A 24,489-nucleotide genomic window follows, 5' to 3' on the forward strand; every position below is an offset into this window, starting at 1 on the left:
GCAATGCAAATACTATTTCTTGACCATTTATGAATGCTTCTGTGATACCCTTTATAACCAGTTAAATAGGACTTGAAAATTTACATAGTGTAAACGTAGAGATTATCACATTTCAGTGAATACAATAGTTTTTGTTTTACCTAGAATTATTTCTTTTTACATTTGCTATCATAACTTAAAATTAGGTACTTTAGTATTTTTTAATTTTTTTTCTTTAATATATGGGAGTCTCTCCTCCAATGGACCTCAGTTTTCAATATAAGTCCTCAGTTGTGATTAAATATGGATTTTTTGTATAAAACACGTTACTATGGAGTTACTATAGAGTAAAAAATGAGCATTTTCAAAATTAATTTCCTATGAAAGACAGCTATGCATCCAGTATCTGACATGTGATTTCTTTGGTGGTCCACATTGTCACGCTATTAAGACATTTAGGCTTTTAAAGGCTAATTTTGCTGTGCTAGATTCAAAATATTCTCATATCTATACCCTATGAAAGGCTGAATGAAGTCAAAATAATAGAGCAAGATGTGTAGGCGTTCATAATGCCGTCTGCCTGCCATCCACTGCGCTAAGTTAGATAGCACAGTGTCCTTCCAACCTTCAACTCAAGCTGCACAGATGTGGACTATCTGGAGTTTACTATCTTGTATTGAAATGTTTCTTTTGCCTATTACTTGCAATATTGAGGGCTAATTTCCACAATCAAATATGTATTTCATTTAGTATTTCATAAATGTTGCTGGTATGTGGTGAAAGAAAATCAAACCAAGGTTAATTCCAATGTATTTTTCTTCCTTTTATTTTTATTTTCTTTCAAACATTTTATTCAATTAATCCTGCTGCTCAGGATGCATATTTCTTAAAATTGAGCAAAGACATTGCTCTCATTTGACCATTATAAGGCATAAATTTTGGATTATTTTAGTTTTAAAGGCTGAGAAAATTTGGTGAGCTTCTGGACTTCAGATTATATTTTCCACTTAATTCAATCATTGTTACTATGTATATAAGTATATACTGTTTTAATCATTATGTGTGTGTGTTTGTGTATATAGGCTTATTATCTGCTAATTAAGGTATCAATTTACCTGTGCTTGAGCAGTCAAGAGTAGAGATGAACATAGAGTTTTATAAAAATAAGAAAATAAGAAATCAACATTCTTTGAAGAAAATTATGCTAATTTACATGTTGACACATTTGACCTGATCAAAAGGCACTGCCTTTTTTCACTTAGGATTATTTCAACTTTGGTTGATTTTGTTCACTTAAGAGTATTTCAGCTTTTGTTTGTTTTTTTTTTAATTTTGATAGTTATTATAGCAGTATTCTCAGAATATGTGTATATCAAAGACGTTTTCCAGTGAGTCCATTATGGAGTTCATTTTGCTGAGTACAAGTCACAGATCATGTAAAATTGTCCTTCCTTTCCCCCCAGCCCTCCCATGGTGTGTTGATTCCTAGGTCAATCTCAATGGGTAGGATTCCAAGAAAGAGATATCTAAGAAGTAGATAGGAGAGAATTTAATAATTGTATGAGGAAGGTTAAAAGGAAATTTAAAGACAAAGCCAGTGTTTCTAGTTTGTGTAAATAGCTGAATACTTGTGTTGTTCTTTGAGAATGGGATGGAGATGTATAGGATGGCTTGGAGCAAGTGATGTTTGATGCACTGTAATAGCAAGGTAAATATGTTTAAGAAGTCGTGAATATAGGTCTGTCATTCAAGGAAAAGGTCTATAGTACATTCTTAGGTCTAGGAGTTATATGCACATGCATGGTAATCAAAATTAAAGAGACCATTGATAACATCCATGGAGGGCATACATTAAATGATGAAAAGAAGGCTTTAGACATTTCTTGGTGAAACTGAAAAATTTAAGTTATTATGGCAAAGAAAGACTCAGAGAAGGCAAACTGTTTTATTCTTTCAGAATTAAGATATTTTAAGAGGAGTTAAAAATAACTTATTAAAGAGGCTAATAAACAAAGTTTTATATTTAGAAGAATAGAAGAAAATGCATATATTACCAATAGAAGAGAGAATTGACGGATCCTGATATCTATGATACATAGTAATGATGGGACATAACAGAGAAGGCAAAGATTCGAATAGTCAAGGAACTGGAGCTCTTGCTGAGTTCAAAGAAATTCACGTGTCAAGATCTAACTTCTCCCCCACTGTTTAATTTGGCCATTTCAAGTTTATTTTGGTTCATTTTATCAGGATATGCTGCCATCACCTGACAAAAACTGGTCACCCACTCTCATCCTCTTTCTATCTGTGGTTGTATCAACTACCTTATTGCTTAATAAATCATCCCCAAAGCTGGTGCTTTAATTTCCTTAGCTCATGATTTTGTGGGTCATTAATTTGTCCTGGGCTCAGTAGGATGTTTTTATGCTGGTCTTAAGTGGGTTCACACATGCATCAGCTATTGGTCAGCATGGTGGTTCTGCCTCCATGAAGGTGGCTGTCTGTCTGCCCAGAAAACAAGGGGCCTGGACCTCTGCCTCCTGTCATCCCTTGGGTGACCTGAGCTTGTTTCAAGAATGGTAAGAACAGAGGTTGTATGGTCTTTTGAGGCTGTTAGACAAAATTGGCACATCATAATTTCTGCCACATTATATCGACCCAAGCAAGACACAGGACAATCTAGATTCAGGTAGTGAAGGAAAAAAACATCCGTGAGAAGAAAGAAGCAATAAAGTATTGTGGACACAGGGAAAGTCGAAAAAATATGTTGAGTTCCAGCGCTGCTCTAGAGAGACTAACTAACCTTCAGGTTACACTTCATGAAATGGCAAAGAAAATACTGAATCTCAGGTCTGCCCACTTCCCTCATCATCAATTCTCCTCTGTTAGCCTATCTCACAAAGTCATTTTATTGATCAAGATCAGTTAAGATTTGCCGCTGTTTGATGAAGAGTTCCAGGAGAGCATATGCTGAGTTGTCTTCAGGTCATAATGTGGATTCTGCTTCCCAGACAATGTATGAAACCCTCTAGAAGTCATTGGGTGTAGCTATAGTGCATGCTGGAAAATGTTGACCTCAGCATAGTAAGGGAATTGGCCTGAGCTGTAAGGTAAACCAGGTTTTAGATGCTGGGCAGAAAAACCGTCCTTTCCAAGGCTTGTTTTCTGCTTTATTCTTATAAAATCAAAACAGACTACCTAAGTTCACAGTAGGAGGCTGTGGTAGACACAATAATGCCTCCTCCTCAAAAAGATATTCACGGAATATGTGAATGTTTTACCTTATGTGGTAAAGTGAATTTTGGAAACGTGATTAAGTTATGGAGCTTAATGGGAACATTATCCTGGATCACATAATTGGGTGCAGTCAAGGCTCCTTAAAGAGGAAAGAAGGATGAGTCAGTGTTATAAAAAAGAGATACAGTAACGGAACCCAAGCTTGGAGTGATGTACTTTGAAGATGGAGGAGGGGGCTATGAGCCAAGAATACTGCAGATTTTGGACACTGGAACAATTCTCCCCTGAAGCCTCCAGAAAGAATGAAGCTCTGCCAACACCTTAATTTTAGACTTCTGACCTCCCAAACTATAAAGCAATAAATTTGTTTTTAAGCCACTAAGACGTTGGTAATTTGTTACTGTAGCAGTATGAAATTAATTAATGCAGAAATCAAAATGGAACATTTCTGTGGGGGCGAAAGCCGATCCAGACAGGAGAACAGAAGAGAGAAAGGAAGACGCTCGTTAACTAAGTATGAATAAGAATCTGGATAGGCAGAGCCAGAAATTCTGTGCTCAGTTTAAAATAATACATGATGGCTGTGGTTACTTTGATGATAACATTCTTCAATGTTAACTTGTGTTACTAGATGATGAAAATAATATCTCCTGATATTTATATCATTATTGTATTCCTGATCATGTCTTTGTGTAATTTATGGTTTTAGGCTCCAATCATTTCTGCAATTATTTATTGTATTTGTTTCAACCTACCTTTGGAGCACAGGCACTTTCTATCTACTGGTAATAATATATTTGCAAACTGCAAGTGTTTGTTCATGTACTGTCCTAATATCTGTGTTCAAGTATAATTAAAATAGTAATGATAATGACTATCATAAAAGTATAAAATAGACATGCAGACAACCAGTAATCTCTTTTGCTTATTCTGAATTTGCTTAAACTTATTTTACTGTTTTTCAGGTAATTTGTTTGGCCTTAGATATTTTTTTCTTCATAAATCAGTAAATCTCTATTTTATTCAAAAACAATCATATCTATTGTAGATTTGTAAGATTAATAAAGTTAGGATCCTGTTATAGGAATCTCAAGTCTAGTACAGTTAGAAAGATAAGAAAATGTCAGTCCCGCTGCAGAGAATACACAGAGCTGGCAAGACCTCCAGAGCTCTTCTCCCCCATAACCCATAGACTTCTATGAATGCAGCAACAGTGTGCACCTAGATAGAACATAGTATTTATTGTTTATATATTATCTTTCTCTCACCTTCTTCTCTAGAAAATATAAGTTCTTGCTAAAATTCATGAGTCACAAAAATTTCAAAATAGAGCCCTCATCTACTTGCCAAAATCACTTTCTGTGAAAGCAAAAATTGCGCAGGACAGTTAAACAGGTAATGAAGACTTCCTTCAAGGCTGTTGCAATAGGAGAGAGAAACCAGACTCAGTCCAAACTCAACTTGGCTAAAGCAAAGGGCTGCAGAGCTTTTATGAGCTAGGATGGAGGCTGGGGATCATAGGCCAATTGTGTTTGATAACTGGCTTTAACCAATAGGAAAGTAAATGTTCTTGTATCGTCATGACAGGGGATAGTTTTGCAATTTGGAACAAGGCTTCTGCTGAAGTTAGGCTCTTATCCTTTTACAGAAACTGGGATGTATTGGTTCTATCTTCCTTAATGATAAAATTTCATAGAGATGGCTTTGGGGTCCTTGAGGAAGGCATTCCTTGGTAATAAAAGTGTCAAGAGGATTTTTAAAAGATTTACATATTAAAAGGGCAGAGAAAAAGATTTACAATGACAGATTTTCTAAAGAGAAAATTAGAAACCTGACTAAATTTACTCAAGCTAGAAGAAATGTAAGGCCTTCTTGGTCATAACCCAGGGATATAAGAAAATAGAAAACCACAGAATGCAGTTGTTCATAATAAAGAGGATGTATTTTACTTTGAAAAATTCTTGGGGAATCATTATATTTAAATGTACAGAATTATTCCTGCTCTTATACCTCATCCAAGGTTGTAGATCAGGTTTAAGGTTCTGGGTAGTATATTTATTTAGAGAATTTTTCTTCTTCTTTTTTTTTTTTTTTTTTTTTTTTTGAGATGCCATCTTCCTCTGTCGCCAGGGCTGGAGTGCAGTGGCGTGCTCTCAGCTCACTGCAACCTGTACCTGCCAGGTTCAAGCCATTCTCCTGCCTCAGCCTCCCGAATAGCTGGGATTACAGGCACGTGCCACTGTGCCCAGCTAACTTTTGTATTTTTAGTAGAGTCAGTATTTCACCATGTTGACCAGGCTGATCTCGAACTCCTGACCTCATGATCTGCCCACCATGGCCTCCCAAAGCACTGGAATTACAGGTGTGAGCCACTGTGCCCAACCTAACATAAAATTATTGTAAGGGAAAAAGTTATAAATGAGAGTTATTTTTCCATAAGTATGGTCTCATTTAAGCCCATTTACTTAGGAAAAAATATTCATATTTATTTGTTCAAGAAGTAGGGAAAAGCTATGGATATTGAAAGCCACAAAATATACTTTCATCTGAAAAAACAGCTAGAATCTCCAGAGAAAGAAATACTCTTAATGATGGCAATCCATCATAGAACTTTTGACCAAAATCAACATTAAACATAAGACATTAAGTATATAGACACATACATATGCACATACACTATCCAGCCCTGATAGTGTCATGCTACCATTAAAGAGAACAGAAAATGGAGAATTTTAGAAGGATTTAACTTGGATCAATTCCTGAAATATTAACATCATTGGCTAAAGGCGCAAGATCCATAAGAAGATCATCGAACTTAACGAGTCTATATTTGGCTATAAACCAGAAGCAAAGCTATATTAAGGAAGAAAAATAAAGTGCAATGATTTTATTAAATGAATTCAGTAATTAACTTGTTTTATCATTGAAAAGGCTACAAATGGCAAGGGAAACTTTGAGACTCCACTATTTGTGATAGTCAGATTTTTTAATCCAACAATAGAATTTGCCAAAGACAAATAACCTAGGTGCCAGAGCGGAACAAAGATGAGAAACACACGCTCTTTACTTTCCATTTGCTTTTAATCTAGCAGGAAATAATGATTCTAATAACAGCATAATAGTAATACAGCACATATTTATACAGTGATTATTTTGTGTCAGTCACTGTTCTAGGTGCTATTTGTTTCTCAGTAATTTACAAAAACCTCATGAAGTTGATGAAGTCAGCAAGGGCTTATGCATGATAACATTATACAGTGTGACGGATATACATGACCGTGAGTTCATGTAGTATCTGTGCTCTTTAAACATGGGCTTTTTGGACTTTCACTAGAGCTCTTTGCTATTTACTTTTCACATGTATTAATAATATTGTCTTAGTCTATTTGGGCTACTATAACAGAAATATACGCTGGGTGTTTAAACAGCAAATATTTATTTCTCACAGTTACGGAGGCTGAGAAGTCCAAAGTCAAGATTTGGTGTCTGATGAGGCCCCTTTTTCTGGTTCATACACAGTCATATCCTGTGTCCTCTCATAGCAGAAAGGGTGAGGGAGCTCTCTGAGGTCCCATTTATAAGGGCACTAATACCATTCATGAGGGATCCACACTCAAAACCTAATTAAATCCCACAGGTCCCACCTCCTAATAGCATCACCTTGGGATTTGAACGTATGAATTTTGGTGGTATTTGGGGGGCAGACACAAATATAAAATGCAAAAGAAACACTAATCTTACATTTTTTTAATGCATGTTAAAGATGTGTGCGTGTACAACTCTTTGTAGTTAGCTCTTAATATAAAAAAAGTTTTATTACATAGGTAAGGGGATTATGGAAATGCTTATTAAGAAGGTGATAGTCTCTAGAAGATTTCTCTGAGAGGAATGACTAAGTTATGTGAGAAATAAATAGAATTTTTTAATCATCTGAGAAAGAAGGAGAAGCAGGTGATATATACTAGAAGAGAGAAAGTGTACTGGATGCTGATCACTTGAAATGTTAGCCTTACCATGTTAGGCTCCTTAGATGAGAGACTGGCAAACAACTGCCTGCGTGTTTTAGCCCAGCCCAGGATATAAAGATGGTTTTATATTTTTAAATGACTAGAACATCTCAAAACAAGAAAACTGTGTCATGATACATGAAAGCCATATAGAATTTAAAATCTGAGTTAACTATCAAAAAATTACTATTTGCAAACAATCATATTTATTCATTTTCATATGGCAGACAATGTATGCCCTGCAAAGGCTAATAGTCACTAATACTTACACTTCACAAGTTTGCAGATCCTTGCCTTACACAGAATTCTTTTTATTTAATCCTAATTTAATTATAAATTGAAATTATAAATTTAATTATAAATTTAAAGACTACTTTTGTACTTTGGAAACTAATACAACAAAAAAATTCTCCCTTTTAGTGTCTCTAACACAGATGTCACTCAAAAAGTATCTACTGGTCTGTACGTCCCCTATTTGATTCCAGACTTGAAGTGGTGAAGCCACAGAGTCATTCTGGGAAGGCTAGAGACACTAAAAGAGAGAAGGAGCCTTTTTTTTTTTTTTTTTTTTTTTTTTTTTTTTGACACGGGATCTCACTCTGTCCCCCAGGCTGGAGTGCAGTGGCCAGATCTCAGCTCACTGCAAGCTCCGCCTCCCGGGTTCACGCCATTCTCCTGCCTCAGCCTCCCAAGTAGCTGGGACTACAGGCGCCCGCCACCTCGCCTGGCTAGTTTTTTGTATTTTTTAGTAGAGACGGGGTTTCGTCATGTTATCCAGGATGGTCTCGATCTCCTGACCTCGTGATCCGCCTGTCTCGGCCTCCCAAAGTGCTGGGATTACAGGCTTGAGCCACCGTACCCGGCCTTTTTTTTTTTTTTTAATCCTGGTTAAATTTCCAATTATGTAAGTATCCACTTATACGTATGGTATGTTTGGCTGTGTCCCCACCCAAATCTCATCTTGAATTGTAGCTCCCATGATTTTCATGTGTTGTGAGAAGGAACCAGTGGTAGACAATTGAATCATGGAGGCGGTTTTCCCCCGTACTGCTCTTGTGGTAGTGAATATGTCTCATGAGATCTGATGGTTTTATAAGGGGGAGTTTCACTGCACAAGCTCTTCTTCTCTTGTCTGCCACCACGTGAGATGTGCCCTTCACCTTCTGTCATGGTTGTGAGACCTCCCCAGCCACGTGGAACTGTGAGTCCATTAAACCTCTTTCTTTTGTAAATTGCCCAATCTCGGGTATGTCTTTATCAGCAGCGAGTAAACGAACTAATACAATGTACTTTCAAACATCGAGATAATTTATTTAGAAATTACTTTTATTTTTTTCTATTTCCTTCTTTGGTATCTTTTCTCAATTGTTATTATTTTTCAAGTATAATCTTAATAATTCTAATCATTATGGACTATATTACTTATCTAAAAATCAACAATGAGAAATCAAATAAAAAGTAAATTTTACTGTAAAAGTTTATTTTTTATTCAAATGCTTAACAGTCTTATTCATCACACTGCTCCCCTCTTTGAAAACTAGATCCTGGCATATTCTGATATGCTCTGAAAATAATTTTGTGAAGCAATTCCTTTTGTCTGTAATCTTGATTCATAGACTTTCACATGAATTCTTTTATTGCTTTATTTTCATAATAGCTTTTAGGCAACCAATCATCATGCATAATACTGTGTTTCTTCATGACTTTTTAGCATCCAGATGTCTATACCTCATGTTACTGCCTTTTAGACACATTAAAAAAAATAAGTTGCTATAAAAAATTGCATTCATTTCTGCAGTAAATTTTAAATTATTCTTTCATAAGGGAGACAAACTTTTACTTGAATACAGAAGTACTTGGTATGCCTTTTGCTAATGTGAAAACCTGAATAAATAAAGTTGTGGTTTTGCATTGATTTGACAGGAGCTGACAAATGGGATTTCTAAGCATATTCTTTTACATACAGACACATCATATTTGAAAATAAGTTTTCTCTTATAGTTAGTAATTTTTATAAAGAATATAAGGACAAATTGAGATTATTATCCAAACTATTTGCAAGTATGTTTTGATTTCTCAGTAGATGCTTTTAGGTAACTGAGAATGCTTTTGAGAAGTGTCCTCAAAATAAAGGTTGGAATTTATATATAGGCCCAAGAAAATTTTAATGAATAGGTCAGGTTTCTTAAGAGAAGATTTGCATCAGAATCACCTGATGAGTCTTCTAAAAATATATCGGCCTGTGCCTCATCCTGCACCTGCTGAATCAAAATCCCTTGGAAGGGGCCACACATAATTTGGAAGGGTCTCTGGTAGGTTCTGATTCTCACCTTTGTTTGACCACCATTGGATAAAACCAACTCTTAGATAATAAAAAACTAAAAAAGTTAGCCTCATAAAAATATTACTGAGTCTGTTAATACAATGTTAATACAATGGCAGTATTTTCCATGTGCCCCAACATTTTTATGTAAAACCTTAGATAAGAATTAAAACTTTTTCGTTCTGGAGCAATTCTATAAAGTGTTTTTGTGCTCAAGAAAAACAATATACCTGACTATATTTCTTCCCTTGTCTCTCACTTTGACCAGCAGGATTCTTTGGGTCAGATGTATAGTTTAATTTTCAGCCACTTGTACCTGAATATCCGTGTTCTAATTTTTGTTGTTGTTGTTGTGTTAATTCAAGAAAAGGAGGCTCAAGAATTTATTGACACTCCCCTATGTATCAAAAGCATTTTAAGTACTGGGAGTAATAGTGATGAACAAAATGGTCAGGGCTTCAAATCTAGTGGCTAAGACAGATGTTAAATAAGCATTTTAGTAAGTACAGTCTCGTCTAGATATTGTAAGCCTATTTTCTGTATTGATTTATACATTTTTTTTTCATTTTTCTTACTCGGAGATAAACCATGGGATCTCTTTAATATTTGTGTGCAAACATACATATATATATATATATATTATGTGTATATATACACACATATATGTGTATATATATGTAATGTGTGTACATATATTTATATATAAAATGTGTAATGTGTGTATATATATGTTATATTTTATGTAGCAAAGTGAATATGCACTGTACACAGTATGGGATATATGATACACTGTACAGTATGTGTATATATATCCTATTTTATGCCTATTTTATACTTATGTAACTATATTGTTTTATTTATTTTGGTTATCACATCCTTTGGGGGTTAAGTTGGAATAAATGTGTGCCTGCATATATGTACACACGTACACCCAAACATATAGTGAATGAATTAGAATTACAATTCTCAGTATTACATATTAGCTCACATTTCATAATGTTTTATTTGTATATACTGACAACTAAGTAAAATATGTATTATATTTTGCAGTATTCCTATACAGTTTTTTTTAACTATTTTTAATTCTTTTTGTTGTACATCATTAAATGTAAAAAGAATTTGGGGACAGTTTTGCAGTGGTGAAACTGAAATTGAAAGTCATAAAAAGCTGTTACTTTCTATATCCACTGAAGAAAAAGGAACATGTTATTGTCACAAACAACGTCTACATGTTGTGTATATGATTTCTATTTTTCAAAGATGATACTGTGCTAGTGCAACTAGTTTAATTGTGCTTACAACCTTTTTCAGCTCTCATGCGGTTTGAGTTGGTCACTAATTTTTAGGAAAATTGTAGCATGTAAATCCTGTTGGAAAATTAGATACAGTGTAAAGATGCTGAGATATAACTGTTAACCTCCTAAAATAGAGATCTAGTGTTGCGGGAAGTCAGGGACCCAGAACAGAGACCCCAAAACTGGAGCTGAGGCAGAAGAACACAAGTTGTCAAGATTTCATGGACATTTATCACTTCCCCAGTCAGTACTCTTATAATTTCTTATGCCTGTCTTTACTTTAATCTCATAATCCTGTTACCTTCATAAACTGAGAATGTACATCACCTCAGGACCACTATTGTACAAATTGATTGTAAAATATGTGTGTTTGAACAATATGAAATCAGTGCACTCTGAAAAAGAACAGAACAACAGCGATTTTCAGGCAATGAGGGAAGATAACCATAAGGTCTGACTGCCTACAGGGTCGAGCAGAATACAGCCATATTTTTCTTCTTGCAGAGAGCCTATAGACAGATGTGTAAGTAGGAGAAATATCACTGAATTATTTTCCCAGCAAGGAATATTAATAATTGAGACTCTGGGAGAGGAATGCATTCCTGGGGGTAGGTCTATCGACGGCTGCTCTGGGATTGTCTGTCTTACGCAGTTGAGATAAGAAGTAAAATACACACTGGTCTCCTGCAGTACCCTCAGGCTTACTAGGATTGGGAAATTCCAGCCTGGTAAATTCTAGTCTGACCGATTTGTCTGCTCTGGAACTCTGTTTCCTGTTACGATGTTTATCAAGACAATGAGTGCACAGTGGGACAGAGACCCTCATCAGCAATTCTAATTTTGCCTGGCTTTGTGATCTTTATTGCCCTTTGAAGCATGTGATCCTTGCGACCTACTGCCTGTTCGTACACCCCCTCCCCTTTTAAAATCCCTAATAAAAACTTGCTGGTCTTATGGCTCGAGGTCGTCATCATGGTCCCACCAATATGTGATGACACCCCCGAAGGCCCAGCTGTAAAATTTCTCTTTGTACTCTTTCTCTTTATTTCTCAGATTGGCTGACACTTAGGGAAAATAGAAAGAACCTACGTTGAAATATTGGGGGCTGGTTCCCCCAGTAATCTAGTACATTTTGATGGAGGAATAGTGAAGGCAGACATGATGGGTGCTTCATGGAAAAGAACTGGCCATGTTTGCAGACTGAACAACCTCAGGATGGCACACTTGCCCCTGCAACCACACTTTGAGTGCCCTGAAAACTCAGAATCCTAATGTAGTCCCCAAAATCACTGACCCTTAAATGAGAAATTCAATAGAAAGTAATGTTTTTCTTAATTTTTAAAGTACACCCTGGGTAGTACAGTTAAATCACATGGTTGAAGAATATTACATTGAAAGTCCCTGTTGGAAAAATATAAATTTGACCAGTTTTTCTTTCAAATAATATTCCAAAGACTGATATCTGTCTGTTCATGAAGCGTATAGCAGCAGAGTGGATGAAGTTGATTCAGAAGCACTAACCATTGTTTGTGAGCCAGGAAAGCAGCAAGAATTCTGATTGGCATTGTTATTTATTATTTTTGAATGCTGATGGTGCGTTTACATGACAGATTCTTTCCTGTGCTTATTGACATTCATAAATGAAAAGGCTCTGCTTTGCTGACTATTTAACTGGTAATTTAATTTTCCTAATGACTTTCTTTACAGGAACTGGATTTTGAAGCCAAAACAAGTTACACACTACGGATAGAAGCTGCAAATAAAGATGCCGACCCCCGCTTTCTAAGCTTGGGTCCATTCAGCGACACAACAACCGTGAAGATAATTGTGGAAGATGTGGATGAGCCGCCTGTGTTCTCTTCACCCTTGTACCCTATGGAGGTGTCAGAAGCTACCCAGGTTGGGAATATCATTGGCACTGTAGCAGCTCATGACCCAGATTCTTCCAATAGCCCTGTGAGGTAAAAAGTCATTGCTCTCCTTTTCTATGGTTTTACAAACAGTGCATCTTTTTTCACAACTCTTGTTTTATGCTATGATGCTTCTTTGTTCATAACAAATAAAAAACTATATATATATAGAGAGAGAGAGGAGTTATAACAGCAGAAGTAAAACAGGATTAGAAACATACATTTTACTAACTCAAAATCATGAAAATTACTTAATATTTCTTGGTTTAAAAAAGCCCATAATGTTGTTTCTTTCTAAACTAATAAAGTGATTATATACATTTATACACACACACACATATTTTAAAGTAGTATATATACATATATGTATGTATATATGTGTGTGTACATATACATATATATACACAGATATGTTCAATTATAAGCTATCCACAGATTTTTAGATTTAAATAATATTTAACAATGGTAAGTGCTTTTCAGCTAACTTTTGAGATAAGTCCGGACTTTGGTTCTAAATTGTCATGAAAATTACTTAATATTTCTTGGTTTAAAAAAGCCCATAATGTTGTTTCTTTCTAAACTAATAAAGTGATTATATACATTTATACACACACACACATATTTTAAAGTAGTATATATACATATATGTATGTATATATGTGTGTGTACATATACATACATATACACACACATATGTATAGAACCTTGTAAAGGATTGGTATAGAATAACAGTTATTTAAAAAATGAAATCATACATATTATGTCCTTATCTAGACAGCAATTTCAGAATGTATTGATGATTATACTGTTTTTAATGTGGTGATAACAGACCATTTCTGAGAATATAATCTGTGCACAAGAATATTTATGAATCACAAATATAGCAGATAGAATAAGCCTTCCCCTCTTCACTGTAATTGCCCTGCCTTCATGGTCAAGAAAATTTCCTGACTGCAGTTCAGCCCCACATACCAAGTTATATTAATTTGGGCAAACATGAGTGTGAGTTTTGCTATAGCATTCCATCTCTTAGTGAAACCTTAAATCTCTTGCCCTCATGAACAATCAACCACAGCACAATTACTGGCATAGATTAGCTGCTTAGGACAATTTGGTTTTTGCTTGAATCATTTAATTTAATGGAAAGAGAGACATGCTTTCATAAAGTTGGAGATATGGAGAAAGAAAGACAGTAATATATATCATAATTTACTACTAAAATGAATGATGGAGCCAGGTGGGATGACAAATGCCTGTAGTTCTAGCTATTTGGGAGGCTGAAACAGGAGGATCACTTGAGACCAGGAGTTCTAGATTGCAGTAAGCTACAATTGCACTTGTAAGTAACCATTGCACTCCAGCCTGGACAACATAGTGAGACCCCTGTCTCTAAAATAAATAAATGAATAAGTAAAATGAAAGGATTTAAGAATATTTTCACTGATTGCATTGATATTTTCATCCTGTTCAAATTCTTCTATTACCCAGTCCCTTGTCATTCTGTTGAAGCCTTTCATAGAAAATATTTCACTTTTGGCCAGGCGCGGTGGCTCAAGCCTGTAATCCCAGCACTTTGGGAGGCTGAGACGGGCGGATTGCGAGGTCAGGAGATCGAGACCATCCTGGCTAACATGGTGAAACCCCGTCTCTACTAAAAAATACAAAAAACTAGCCAGGTGAGGTGGTGGGCGCCTGTAGTCCCAGCTACTCGGGAGGCTGAGGCAGGAGAATGGTGTAAAACCCGGGAGGCGGAGCTTGCAGTGAGCTGAGATCCGGCCACTGCACTCCAGCCCGGGCGACAGAGCGAGACTCTGTCTCAAAAAAAAAAAAAAAAAGAAAGAAAATATTTCACTTTTTATAGTATTTTTGTTGGAAAAATGTCAATATTATTATATAATAATTTGAGGAAGAAGAAGGAATAGAGGGCCCAAGTGGAAGGTGACTTGAGAAAGAGCAAGTAGTGACTAGAGAGAGATGAAGTGAGCTCCAGGTCTGTTCTCTGAAGCACAGAGGTCAAAGGCTGAATTTTGGAAGTAAAAATCTCTGTGGTCTTTATCAGTGAAAGAGTATCTACCCAGCACCATGTTTTTTACTCCACTTTCATTTCCTTAAAAGTAATGACAGTGACCTGAAAGTTCAAGTTAGTGTTAGCTTACATTGTTTCCTCACAAATAGAGAAATAGACACTTTGTCCCCAGTGAATTAACATTTTATTTTGAATATATGAATATTTCTTTTGCATTTGTAGAATTAATTTCTTGAGTCATGTTTAATACTTACATACTTGAAAGTTTTTACATGATTTTCATAAGGTCAGCACAATTATTTGCACCTTTTTTTTTTTTCCTGCATTTGTCTTTCTCATACTTCTCTTCCTCTATCCTTTTATATAATATCCCTTAAGAGGCCAGTCTCCTTATTTTATAATTTGTTGAGTCTGCATTACTCACATGCATTCTCTTGAAGACTGGTTCCCTTCCCAGCACTGCTGTTTGTGGAATGACCTAGGAGATGTCACCTTACTTCCTATGGTTTTGTATTAGCCAGCAAAAAGGAAAAGTAACTGATGCTTTATCCCAGGATTTTCTGATGATTGACTAAGAGAGAAAAAGTAAATGAAGCTTTTAAACTGTGAATCATGACTTAAATATTACCATGTATTATCATTATGTATTGCTATTATTATAGGTTATTGTGTTTTCATGCCATTTTAATTCTGAGGTTAGCGAAGTCAGTAAAAGAGACATAGCATTTTATACGCAACCATATTGGCAATCTATATTGCAGGTTGTCTTGTACTCACATATATTCCAAAAGATACAACATATTGTAGGGCTTTTTGATGAATATAAACATGTATTTGCATTAGGCACTCCAATAACTATCAAAATGTAAATCCTGTCTCATAATATATGTTTAACATAATAAAACATATGTCAGTGGATGAATAAATAGCACAGTCTTCTGAGGTACTAGGAAAAGTGAATCTCCAGATTGAGATGGGGCACAAGGAGTCTTAACAATTGTGAGCTTTGTGCGTTACACCTTTAGCAATATTGTAGTTCTTTGAGGAATGGAAAAGCATTATTTGTTTTGTTGTAATTGTTTAAAATTAGACCAGTAGGGTTTGACTTGTAAAACAGTATAGCCAATGGGATGATTAGTTTTGAATTTATTGACATTATTGTTGTATAATACTGAAATCTAGCAAATGTCATTTATGTTTGTAATGTTTTCTGATATATGAGGCAATAAGTTAAAATTCTAGAAAATATATATTTAGTTGCCCCCAGCAAGGCAAAGTTGATATTGTCTTCCTACATGATCCCTGCTTTGCACAGCATTTTAAAATGTCTACCTACTTTACTGAAGTACCAACCAAAGGTTATGCATAACTCTTCTCTGTGAATCTGCTTTTTCCTTAAAAAAAGACTGGGGCACCTACATGACTATTGGAACCCGGTCATTTTGATGTTCGCAAGTGTAGTTGTCATAGATGGAAAGATTAAGCTGAAAGTCCAGTAAACCACCATTTCATGTACACTGTACTGTCCTTTTGTGGCAGGGGGTGGTATGTGGAAATAAAACCATATGTAAACTAAAATTGCAGCCAAAGCCAAGGGTGGAAGTTAGTTGATACTTGAGAATACTTAGAGGAATTTTTTTTTTTTTTTTTTTTTTTTTTTTTTTTAGGAAAAATGGGTAATTGAGGGCAAGCATGTTTCTGGCTTGTTATTTGATAAGTAGCTGTTTATCACATCATGTATTTTGGCCCTAAGTACTCAATATTGGGCTTTATCTCTTGAACTTGGAAGGACAGATTGTGGTCTGTTGATGCTGGTCATGTTTCTGAATGATAGAAACTTCACTTCTGTGTTTCTCATCCAAGATGGTAAAAGCTGTAAGAACAGCCTAAAGTCTAGAGGATTTGACTCATTTTTCATGTCAGCATTGGCAGGCTGATCAATGACTGAACAGGCATTCATTAAAAACCTATGTTATGCAAGGCACTGGGGAAATGCTAATGAGAAAATAAAGATAAATGAAACATTTCCTCTGACCTCAAGAAACTTACAATCTGGATAAAGTAATAAGATCTCATAAAAGTTAAACAATATCGGGGAAAATATGCCAGCACTGTAATATGGCAAATTGTAAGATAAATAATCAGCACTCCAAGTTCAGGCTGTGAGATTTCATTTGAAGGAGTGGTAGAGTAAGTAGGGCTTCAAGGGATGGCAAGATTTGGACAAGCCAAGAAAACATCATGCAAAATACATTTATGTTTTATTTGGTTATATCTTAAAAGCCTAGTACTAAATTATGAAATAAGCAAATTCATTTCTGCAGGCATCACAGCAAACCCAAAATTCCTATGCTAAAAATGACCAATGAAATGGAACATGATATTATTACAAATAAGATCAGATATGAATACAGGAAAAGAAAAAGTACTAGGCATCATTTTAAGCATTTCTAATAATCTAAATATAGAAATATGTTTATATTTATGTTAAAGGATTCTTGGATAATATTTACCTGTGGACTTTTTCAGCATTCCTGGTATTGTATACCCTCACATAAAAACTGGTAATAGTATATCATAAATTACTTTTTGTGGCTAGTGTGAACATATTTGGAGTATTTGAATAATTCAATGTGTATTTTTTGAGTAGCTTGTATTAATGCATTTATGTGCACATATGAAATCTAAATTATTTGTGAATATCTATTTTATTCCAAGAAAATTAGCAAGCCGATAACATAACATACAGAAAAATAATAGCAGCAGTAAAACTGATTAACTTAAAAAGTAGCGGATATTAAATCTGTGAGAAGACTATAAGCTGTACTCTATTTCAAAATGCTGCTCATTTTAGCATAACTACCACTAAAAATGAAAAAAGAGAGTATATGTTCATGTCTGGTGAAAACATAAAGTGTTTTCGTTAGAGTAGTGTACTTACTATCCAGAGATAATTTTTGTAGAGTTAAATTTTCTAGGAAATGCCTAATTTATTTGAGCCATCTTTCTCTTCTCTTCTCTTCTCTTCTCTTCTTTCTTCTCTTTTCTTTCTCTTTTCTTTTGCCCAGCTGGAGTGCAGTGGTGCAATCTTGGTTCACTGCAACTTCCACCTGCCAAGTTCAAGCAATTCTTCTGCCCCTGCCTCCCAAGTAGTTGGCATTACAGGCATCCGCCACCATTCCTGGCTAATTTTTGTATTTTTAATAGAGACAGAGTCCCACCATGTTGGCCAGGCTTGCCTTGAACTCCTGACCTCAGGTGATCCACCTGCCTCAGCCTCCCAAAATGCTGGGATTACAGGTATGAGCCACCACCCCGGCCATTTTTTCTTGTTTTATTATATTGCTGTAGAACTACAAAGCTCTACTGTCAGCAAAGACTTTCTTAGTTACCTTTTTGGAAGACTCCAGGTAAAATAAATTCATTGAAAATTACATTTGTTCTGATTTGTTTCTTAAAGTATTTTTCATATCTAAAATAGTTACTGAGGGCTGGGCACAGTGGCTCACATCTGTAATTCCAGCATTTTGGGAGGCCACAGCAGGTGGATTATTTGAAGCCAGGAGTTTGAGACCAGCCTGGCCCCTGTGGTGAAGCCCTGTCCTTACAAAAAATATAAAAATTACCCAGGTGTGGTGGTTCATGCCTGTAATCCCAGCTACTTGGGAGGCTGAGGCAGAAGAATCTCTTGACATCAGGAGGTGGAGGGTGCAGTGAACTGAGATGATGCCACTGCACTCCAGCCTCAGTGACACAGTGATGCCCTGCTACACACACACACACACACACGTATATTAAAAATATAATATATAATTTATTAAATAAAATACTTAATGAAGAGTCACATTAATAAAGGAATACAAAAATTCAATGTTCTTGTGCAAATGGTAGAGAATTATTCATGGGATTAAAAAGTTAGGGAATATTACTTTTTATCATGTACTGTCCTCTTAATATTCTTTAACCATAATCAACAGAAATTGGCCACGGTTAGTTAAAAAAAGAAAGAAGTTTATTGGAATAATTGGGCATAGCTCAAAGATTCAAAGGAAAAAGTTGAATGACCAATCTTCAGAAAAGGAGAGGAATAGGGTTCCTCTGTAAATACTTGTAGCAGGGGTAGCAGGCTCTTCAGAATGTAGCAACTGTGATGAATCAGCTGCAACTCTTTTCTTGCAGCTCTCTGTTTAAGATTCACATTTGCTGCAGAGTTTTTTTTTTTTTTGCATATATTGATATATGTGGCCGTCTCTTCTCCAAAATGTTCTGCACATCTTGAGTGCCATGAAGATTGCATATGAGATTTGAAAAAGTTTAAAACCCTAAAGGAAAATTGTGTTGACATAATCAGAAGAGGGGTGAGCAAGGTGTCTGCTGTCATTAAGTTCAGAAATCAATAGTTCATTTTTATTCTTTTTTTTGAAACAAGTCTTCACTCTATTGCCCAGGCTGGAGTGCAATGACACAGTCATGGCTCACTGCAACTTCCGCCTGCTGGACTCAGGTGATCCTCCCATTTCAGCCTCCCCAGCAGCTAGGACAACAGGCACATACCACCACGGCCAACTAATTTTTTGTAGAGCTGGGGCTTTGCCATGTTGCCTAGGCTGGTTTCTAACTCCTGAATTTAAGCATTCCACCCACCTCGGCCTCCCAAAATGCTGGGATTATAGGCGTGAGCCACAGTGCCCGGCCTCAATAGTTTATTTTGAAGTTTACTTATCACTAAATTCCTAAGAGGCAAGCATTATTATTACTATGTTCTTAGAAGTAAATACACCCCTGGCCACACAGTTAGAAAATATGGTTCCAGGATTTTAGTGAGGTCTATATCAAACCTGTACGATCCTTACAGCAATCCACATAGACACACGCAAATGCGCACACGCATACTGACAAACTTTATAGTAGATGAAATTTTCAATTCAAATTATTCATCTATTTCAATTGATTAAACTTTCTGATGCTTTTTTATTACATTATCTTTTGCCACTTTGGGAGTACTGATGATATATTTGTGTTAATCTAGCTCACTCACCCCCACTTTCTGTTTGTGAACACTGATATGCAAATTAATAGCTGGTGATAAGAATGCTACCTGTGAATATAAAGAAGAACATTTTAATTGATCTCTTTAGCTTATCAAATAGCTGCAGGATAATCACCGGTATTCATTAGGGAATTCATTTTGTAACAGATGTTCAAACACTGAAGACACACAGATGTATGAGATACGGTCTTTTGCAGAAACCCTCTTGTTATGTAGCTGTAGAAGAGATCTTACATGAAAACTCATTTAAAAAAATTCAGTGTTAGATCTGAAAATGATAATTAATCTTGTAGACCTTTCTCATTGAACAAATGAAGAAACAGAAAAAGCACAGATGAAAAGCCCCAATTAGTACAGTAGGTTAGTGACAGGGTCATAGCCAGAAATACTGTCCTCAGTCTATGGTTCCTGGTGGTGTAGCACAAGGAACATTTGGTAAACTCCACGGATCACACACCCTGCAAGTTTTCTTTAAAAAGCATGACTTCTGATGTAATTGGAAAGGCATGCTGCTTTAATGCTACTAGTTTGTCTTCAAGGAATAGCAGGACTGAAATAATTGGAAAGGAGGAAAAACAGGGATACAGAATGACCAACATGAGAAAAGGCACAGAATTGGAGATGTGTGTGGTATACATTTGTTCACCAATTAATACATCAGTTTGACTGGTTATGAGTTTAGATAGGAAAGCAGAGGGGGAAAAAAACAAATAGCTGAATTATAGAGCTGTAGGTGGCTGAAACTACAATTAATGTATATGCAACATAGTGTGCTGGAAAACTGGCTCAAATAGTCATGATTCTAAATCTTGGATCCAACCCCCAACTGTGAAATTTTAGAGTCCAGTATTGAAATAACCTCAATAATAACATATGCTTGCGTTAGTTAGAAATTGTGCTTGGCTAGTAGCAGCAAAGCTTAACACTAATGACGTACTAATGAGAAGTCTGGAGCTATGCTCTCAAGGACTGACACCTTGGCAGTATAATGCCATCAAGAGCCTTGGCTTCATTTTTTAAGCACTTGTCACTGCTTATTTACAATATGGCTTCTGGATCTCTTCCATTGTGTTTATGCCTCAGGTGAGAGAAAGGGGAAGGGCAGAAATCAAATACCAGATAAATTAACAACTATCACTCATGCTTTAAGGAGTTTTTCAATTAGACTGTAGGCTAAAAATGTATTTTGTACTTCATTTCCCAAAACTTAAATAAAAAGACACCACATCTACAAGGGAGGCTAGCAAATATAGTTTTTCAGCTGGACGTATGGCTGACTCTAACAAAAGCACAGTTCTCTTAACAGGACGTAAGAGAAATATAATTATTAGGTATGCAAATGGAAGTTTCTGCCACTATATGACCTTACATATTTGTTTGAGAATTAAGGAAAGAAGGTAAACTATATTTTAAATATTACATCCTGCAAAGAGAAAAGTTCAGAAGGTAGGGTAATTTGGGGAAAAGGTTGATAAATTTGCTCATAGATATATCAAGATTGTATTAGTAATGGTACAGGCATCTAAAAAGCAGTGTACACAAATCTCAGGAACTAGTTTGAGACTGGATATTGAGATACAGAGCTGTCAGCATAATAAGTGGATAGGGCAGAAGCTTAACTGCTGTTGCTGCAAAAATGTGAAAGTGATCTCTCTAATTGTTCACTCCAACATACACTAAAGGTAGCCAAGTATTTTAGGCTGTATTTTGCAGAAGCTAGAGAGATTGTTCTAAGTCCACATACCACTAATGGCATCAGAAGTTGCACTGTAGTTGGTGGTGGTTCATGATTTGGAAATCACCTATCCTCACACTTCTAGTTCAGCCTCCAATTAACTCAGGCAACTAAATTTCTCAGGTCCCTAGGCCAGTCAATCCACAACATCAAATAGTGTGTCCTTTCAGACTTCTTTTAGGGCCTTTCTTCTCTTGACTCAATCAGCCCTCCCACATTACTAAGGCAGAGATATTTTACACTTCTCATTCTAAAAAGTATCTGTATTTTCTTTATTTTTCTTACCTAAGGACTTTTTTTTCTCAAGTAACTTTATACATTAGCTAATGCTTTATACTACAACTTAAGGTTTTTCCATGTCCAGAGGGACTGGTAGAAATAGGAAACCCCTTTAATACTAGGTGATCCCAAGTCCTTGTCATTAAGAAATGTAATAACCACTAGGACTGTTCTGGATTGTCAGTCTAAACCTTGTCTTTGCCAAAGCATCCCATATCTTCTCAAGTCAATACCATTCTGCAAACATACCCTGACCTCCTTCATAATAACTTCTTAGTTTATCCCTCAATATTTATTATTTTAGTTGCAAGTTTAAAAAAATTGTTTATGTAATGTATTTCCTGAAATAGTATGTCACTTGCAGGTGCTCAAGAATAATTGCCAAATGCATAAATGAATAAATGGAAGACATAAGGAAATTATAACATCATAAATTACCATATATATATATATACACACACACACACACACACATATATATATGCTATTTAGTGAGATCTAAGTGGGAATTATAGTTATTAACAAATACACACAATTTAGAAGGGGGGCCAGACGTGGTGTGTGGTTCAAGCCTGTAATCCTAATACTTTGAGAGGCTGAGGCAGGAGAATTGCTTGAGCCTAGGAGTTTGCGACCAGCCCTGGAGGCATAGTGAGACCATGTATCTACAAAAAATACAAAAATTAGCTTGGCACATGGCCCACGTGTGTAGACCTTGCTCCTTGGGAGGCTGAGATGGGAGGATCACTTGAGCCTGAGAGGTTGAGTCTGTAGTGAGCTCATGGTTGCACCACTGTACTCCAGCCTGGGCTACAGAGTAGATTTTGTCTAAATAAATAAATAAATAAATCTACTAGGGGAAGCTGTAGAATTTATAATTCAGAAATGATAAATATTTGAATGATAGAAACTTTTGTGGCCCACGTTTTTTGAAAACAGATAGAGGCCTAGGTTATAACTAGATCCCTAAATTATTTGTGATTTTCTGTGAGGCAAATAGTGGTTGGAGACGTTTAGCATATTAAATAAATTCTCCACTTTAATGTTTTTTATTCTAATCTTAGATCTTTGAGACTATTGATAATAGAGGCAGGTGTTTTAGTTATTGATGTTAGCCCTGTGGGGAATTTCATGAATTCATTTAGACCGATGTCGGTCAAGTTCAAGGCCTTTTTGCTTTTAAGAATCTAGACATTTATTTTTTCATGAATATCCAAACATTATCTCAGTTATTAACTTAGAGATTTGACAAAGAGAACAATTCAGGCTTTAATATTGGCTCAATTGATGCATGAATGTATGGGTTATAATCTCATTAAGTTACAATCCTCTTATCAAACATTAATATCAGCTGTCATATTGCCATTGAATATTACTTATATAGAAGTGTATTTTATATATGTATATTGGTTGCATACATATATATATGTCGTATATACGTACATGTATATATACATATGTATACATAGATACACACATGATCCTGTTCTAAGTAAACATATTCCACCCTGTATCTCACAGTAAATGCAACTATGAAACCTGGATAGAGTGGAGCCATCAGAACTCTGAAAAGTAAATATTAGCAGGTAGTTTAGTGAAGGAGGGTACTACAAAGTATCTCCAAACCTGTGATGGGTTTACCATTATTTTCCCTCTACTGTCCCCTGTCCTGGAGTAATAATTAGAAAAACATTAGCAGAATAAATCCAAAGCAAGGTGAAGAAATAAAACAATAATTATAAGAGCAAAAAACAATGCATTTCAAAACAAATTATACAGAAATCAATAAAATTAAATGCTTGTTTTTTTGAACAGACCTAAATATTGATAAACCTCTACCAACACTGAAAAAGGAAAAAAAAAAAGCAGAAAAAATGATAAATATTAAGAACAAAAGGGGAGATGTTACAGACCCTGCAAACATAAAAACCAGAATAAGAAAATACTATAAACACGTCTACTGACATAAAGTTTATAATTTCAGTGAAATTGGACAATTTGGAATAAATGGATCAATTATTCAAAAAGTGTTAACTCTCAAAACTCAACATGAAATAGATAACCTAAATAATCCCATAACTATTAAATTATAATTTTAGTTAAAAACTTTCTGAAAATGGAAATATTTGAGCCCAGATCACTTCAGTGACAAATTTTTACCAAACACTTAAAGAAGAATTACCAATTCTACACAGTATTGTTCAGGAAATACAAGAAGAGGGAATGCATCCCAACATTTTTACATAGCCTTATTCTTACTACCAAAACCAGGTAGATGTAGTACAAGAAAAGAAAACTTTGATCAAGACTTTCATGCAAATATTTTCCACAGAACATTTAGATAACTCAATCAAGCAATATATAAAAGAATAATTCACCATGATAAAGTAGGGTTTATCCCAGAAGCATAAGATTAGTTTAATATTCAAAAGTTCACCAATATAATTCATCATATTAAGAAATTAAAGAAGAAAAAACACACTGTCAGATAAATTGAAAAAAATGGGGGAAGCTGGCTCTCCTGCCATGAGGACACTCAGGCAGTGCTGTGAAGAGGAGTCCATTTGGCAGCACCAGCTCACCATCCATGCCATGCACATGCCGTCAATGTGAATAAGACACTTTGAAACTGGATCCTCCAATCCCAG

At 35.5% G+C, this 24,489-nt stretch overlaps 1 protein-coding gene across 1 annotated transcript in view; it reads left to right on the top strand.

The window, feature by feature from the left end:
- The window catches only part of CDH7 (cadherin 7), a 131,190-nt gene that overhangs the window by 79,169 nt on the left and 27,532 nt on the right, over nt 1–24,489 (top strand). The window contains exon 7 of the mRNA XM_033175269.1: nt 12,549–12,802. Within this exon, the coding sequence (XP_033031160.1) occupies nt 12,549–12,802 (254 nt within the window). The remainder of the gene's footprint in view (nt 1–12,548; nt 12,803–24,489) is intronic.

This window comes from Trachypithecus francoisi, unplaced genomic scaffold, assembly GCF_009764315.1.
Source record: "Trachypithecus francoisi isolate TF-2019V2 unplaced genomic scaffold, Tfra_2.0 Contig01474, whole genome shotgun sequence".
NCBI classification, from domain to species: Eukaryota; Metazoa; Chordata; class Mammalia; order Primates; family Cercopithecidae; genus Trachypithecus; species Trachypithecus francoisi.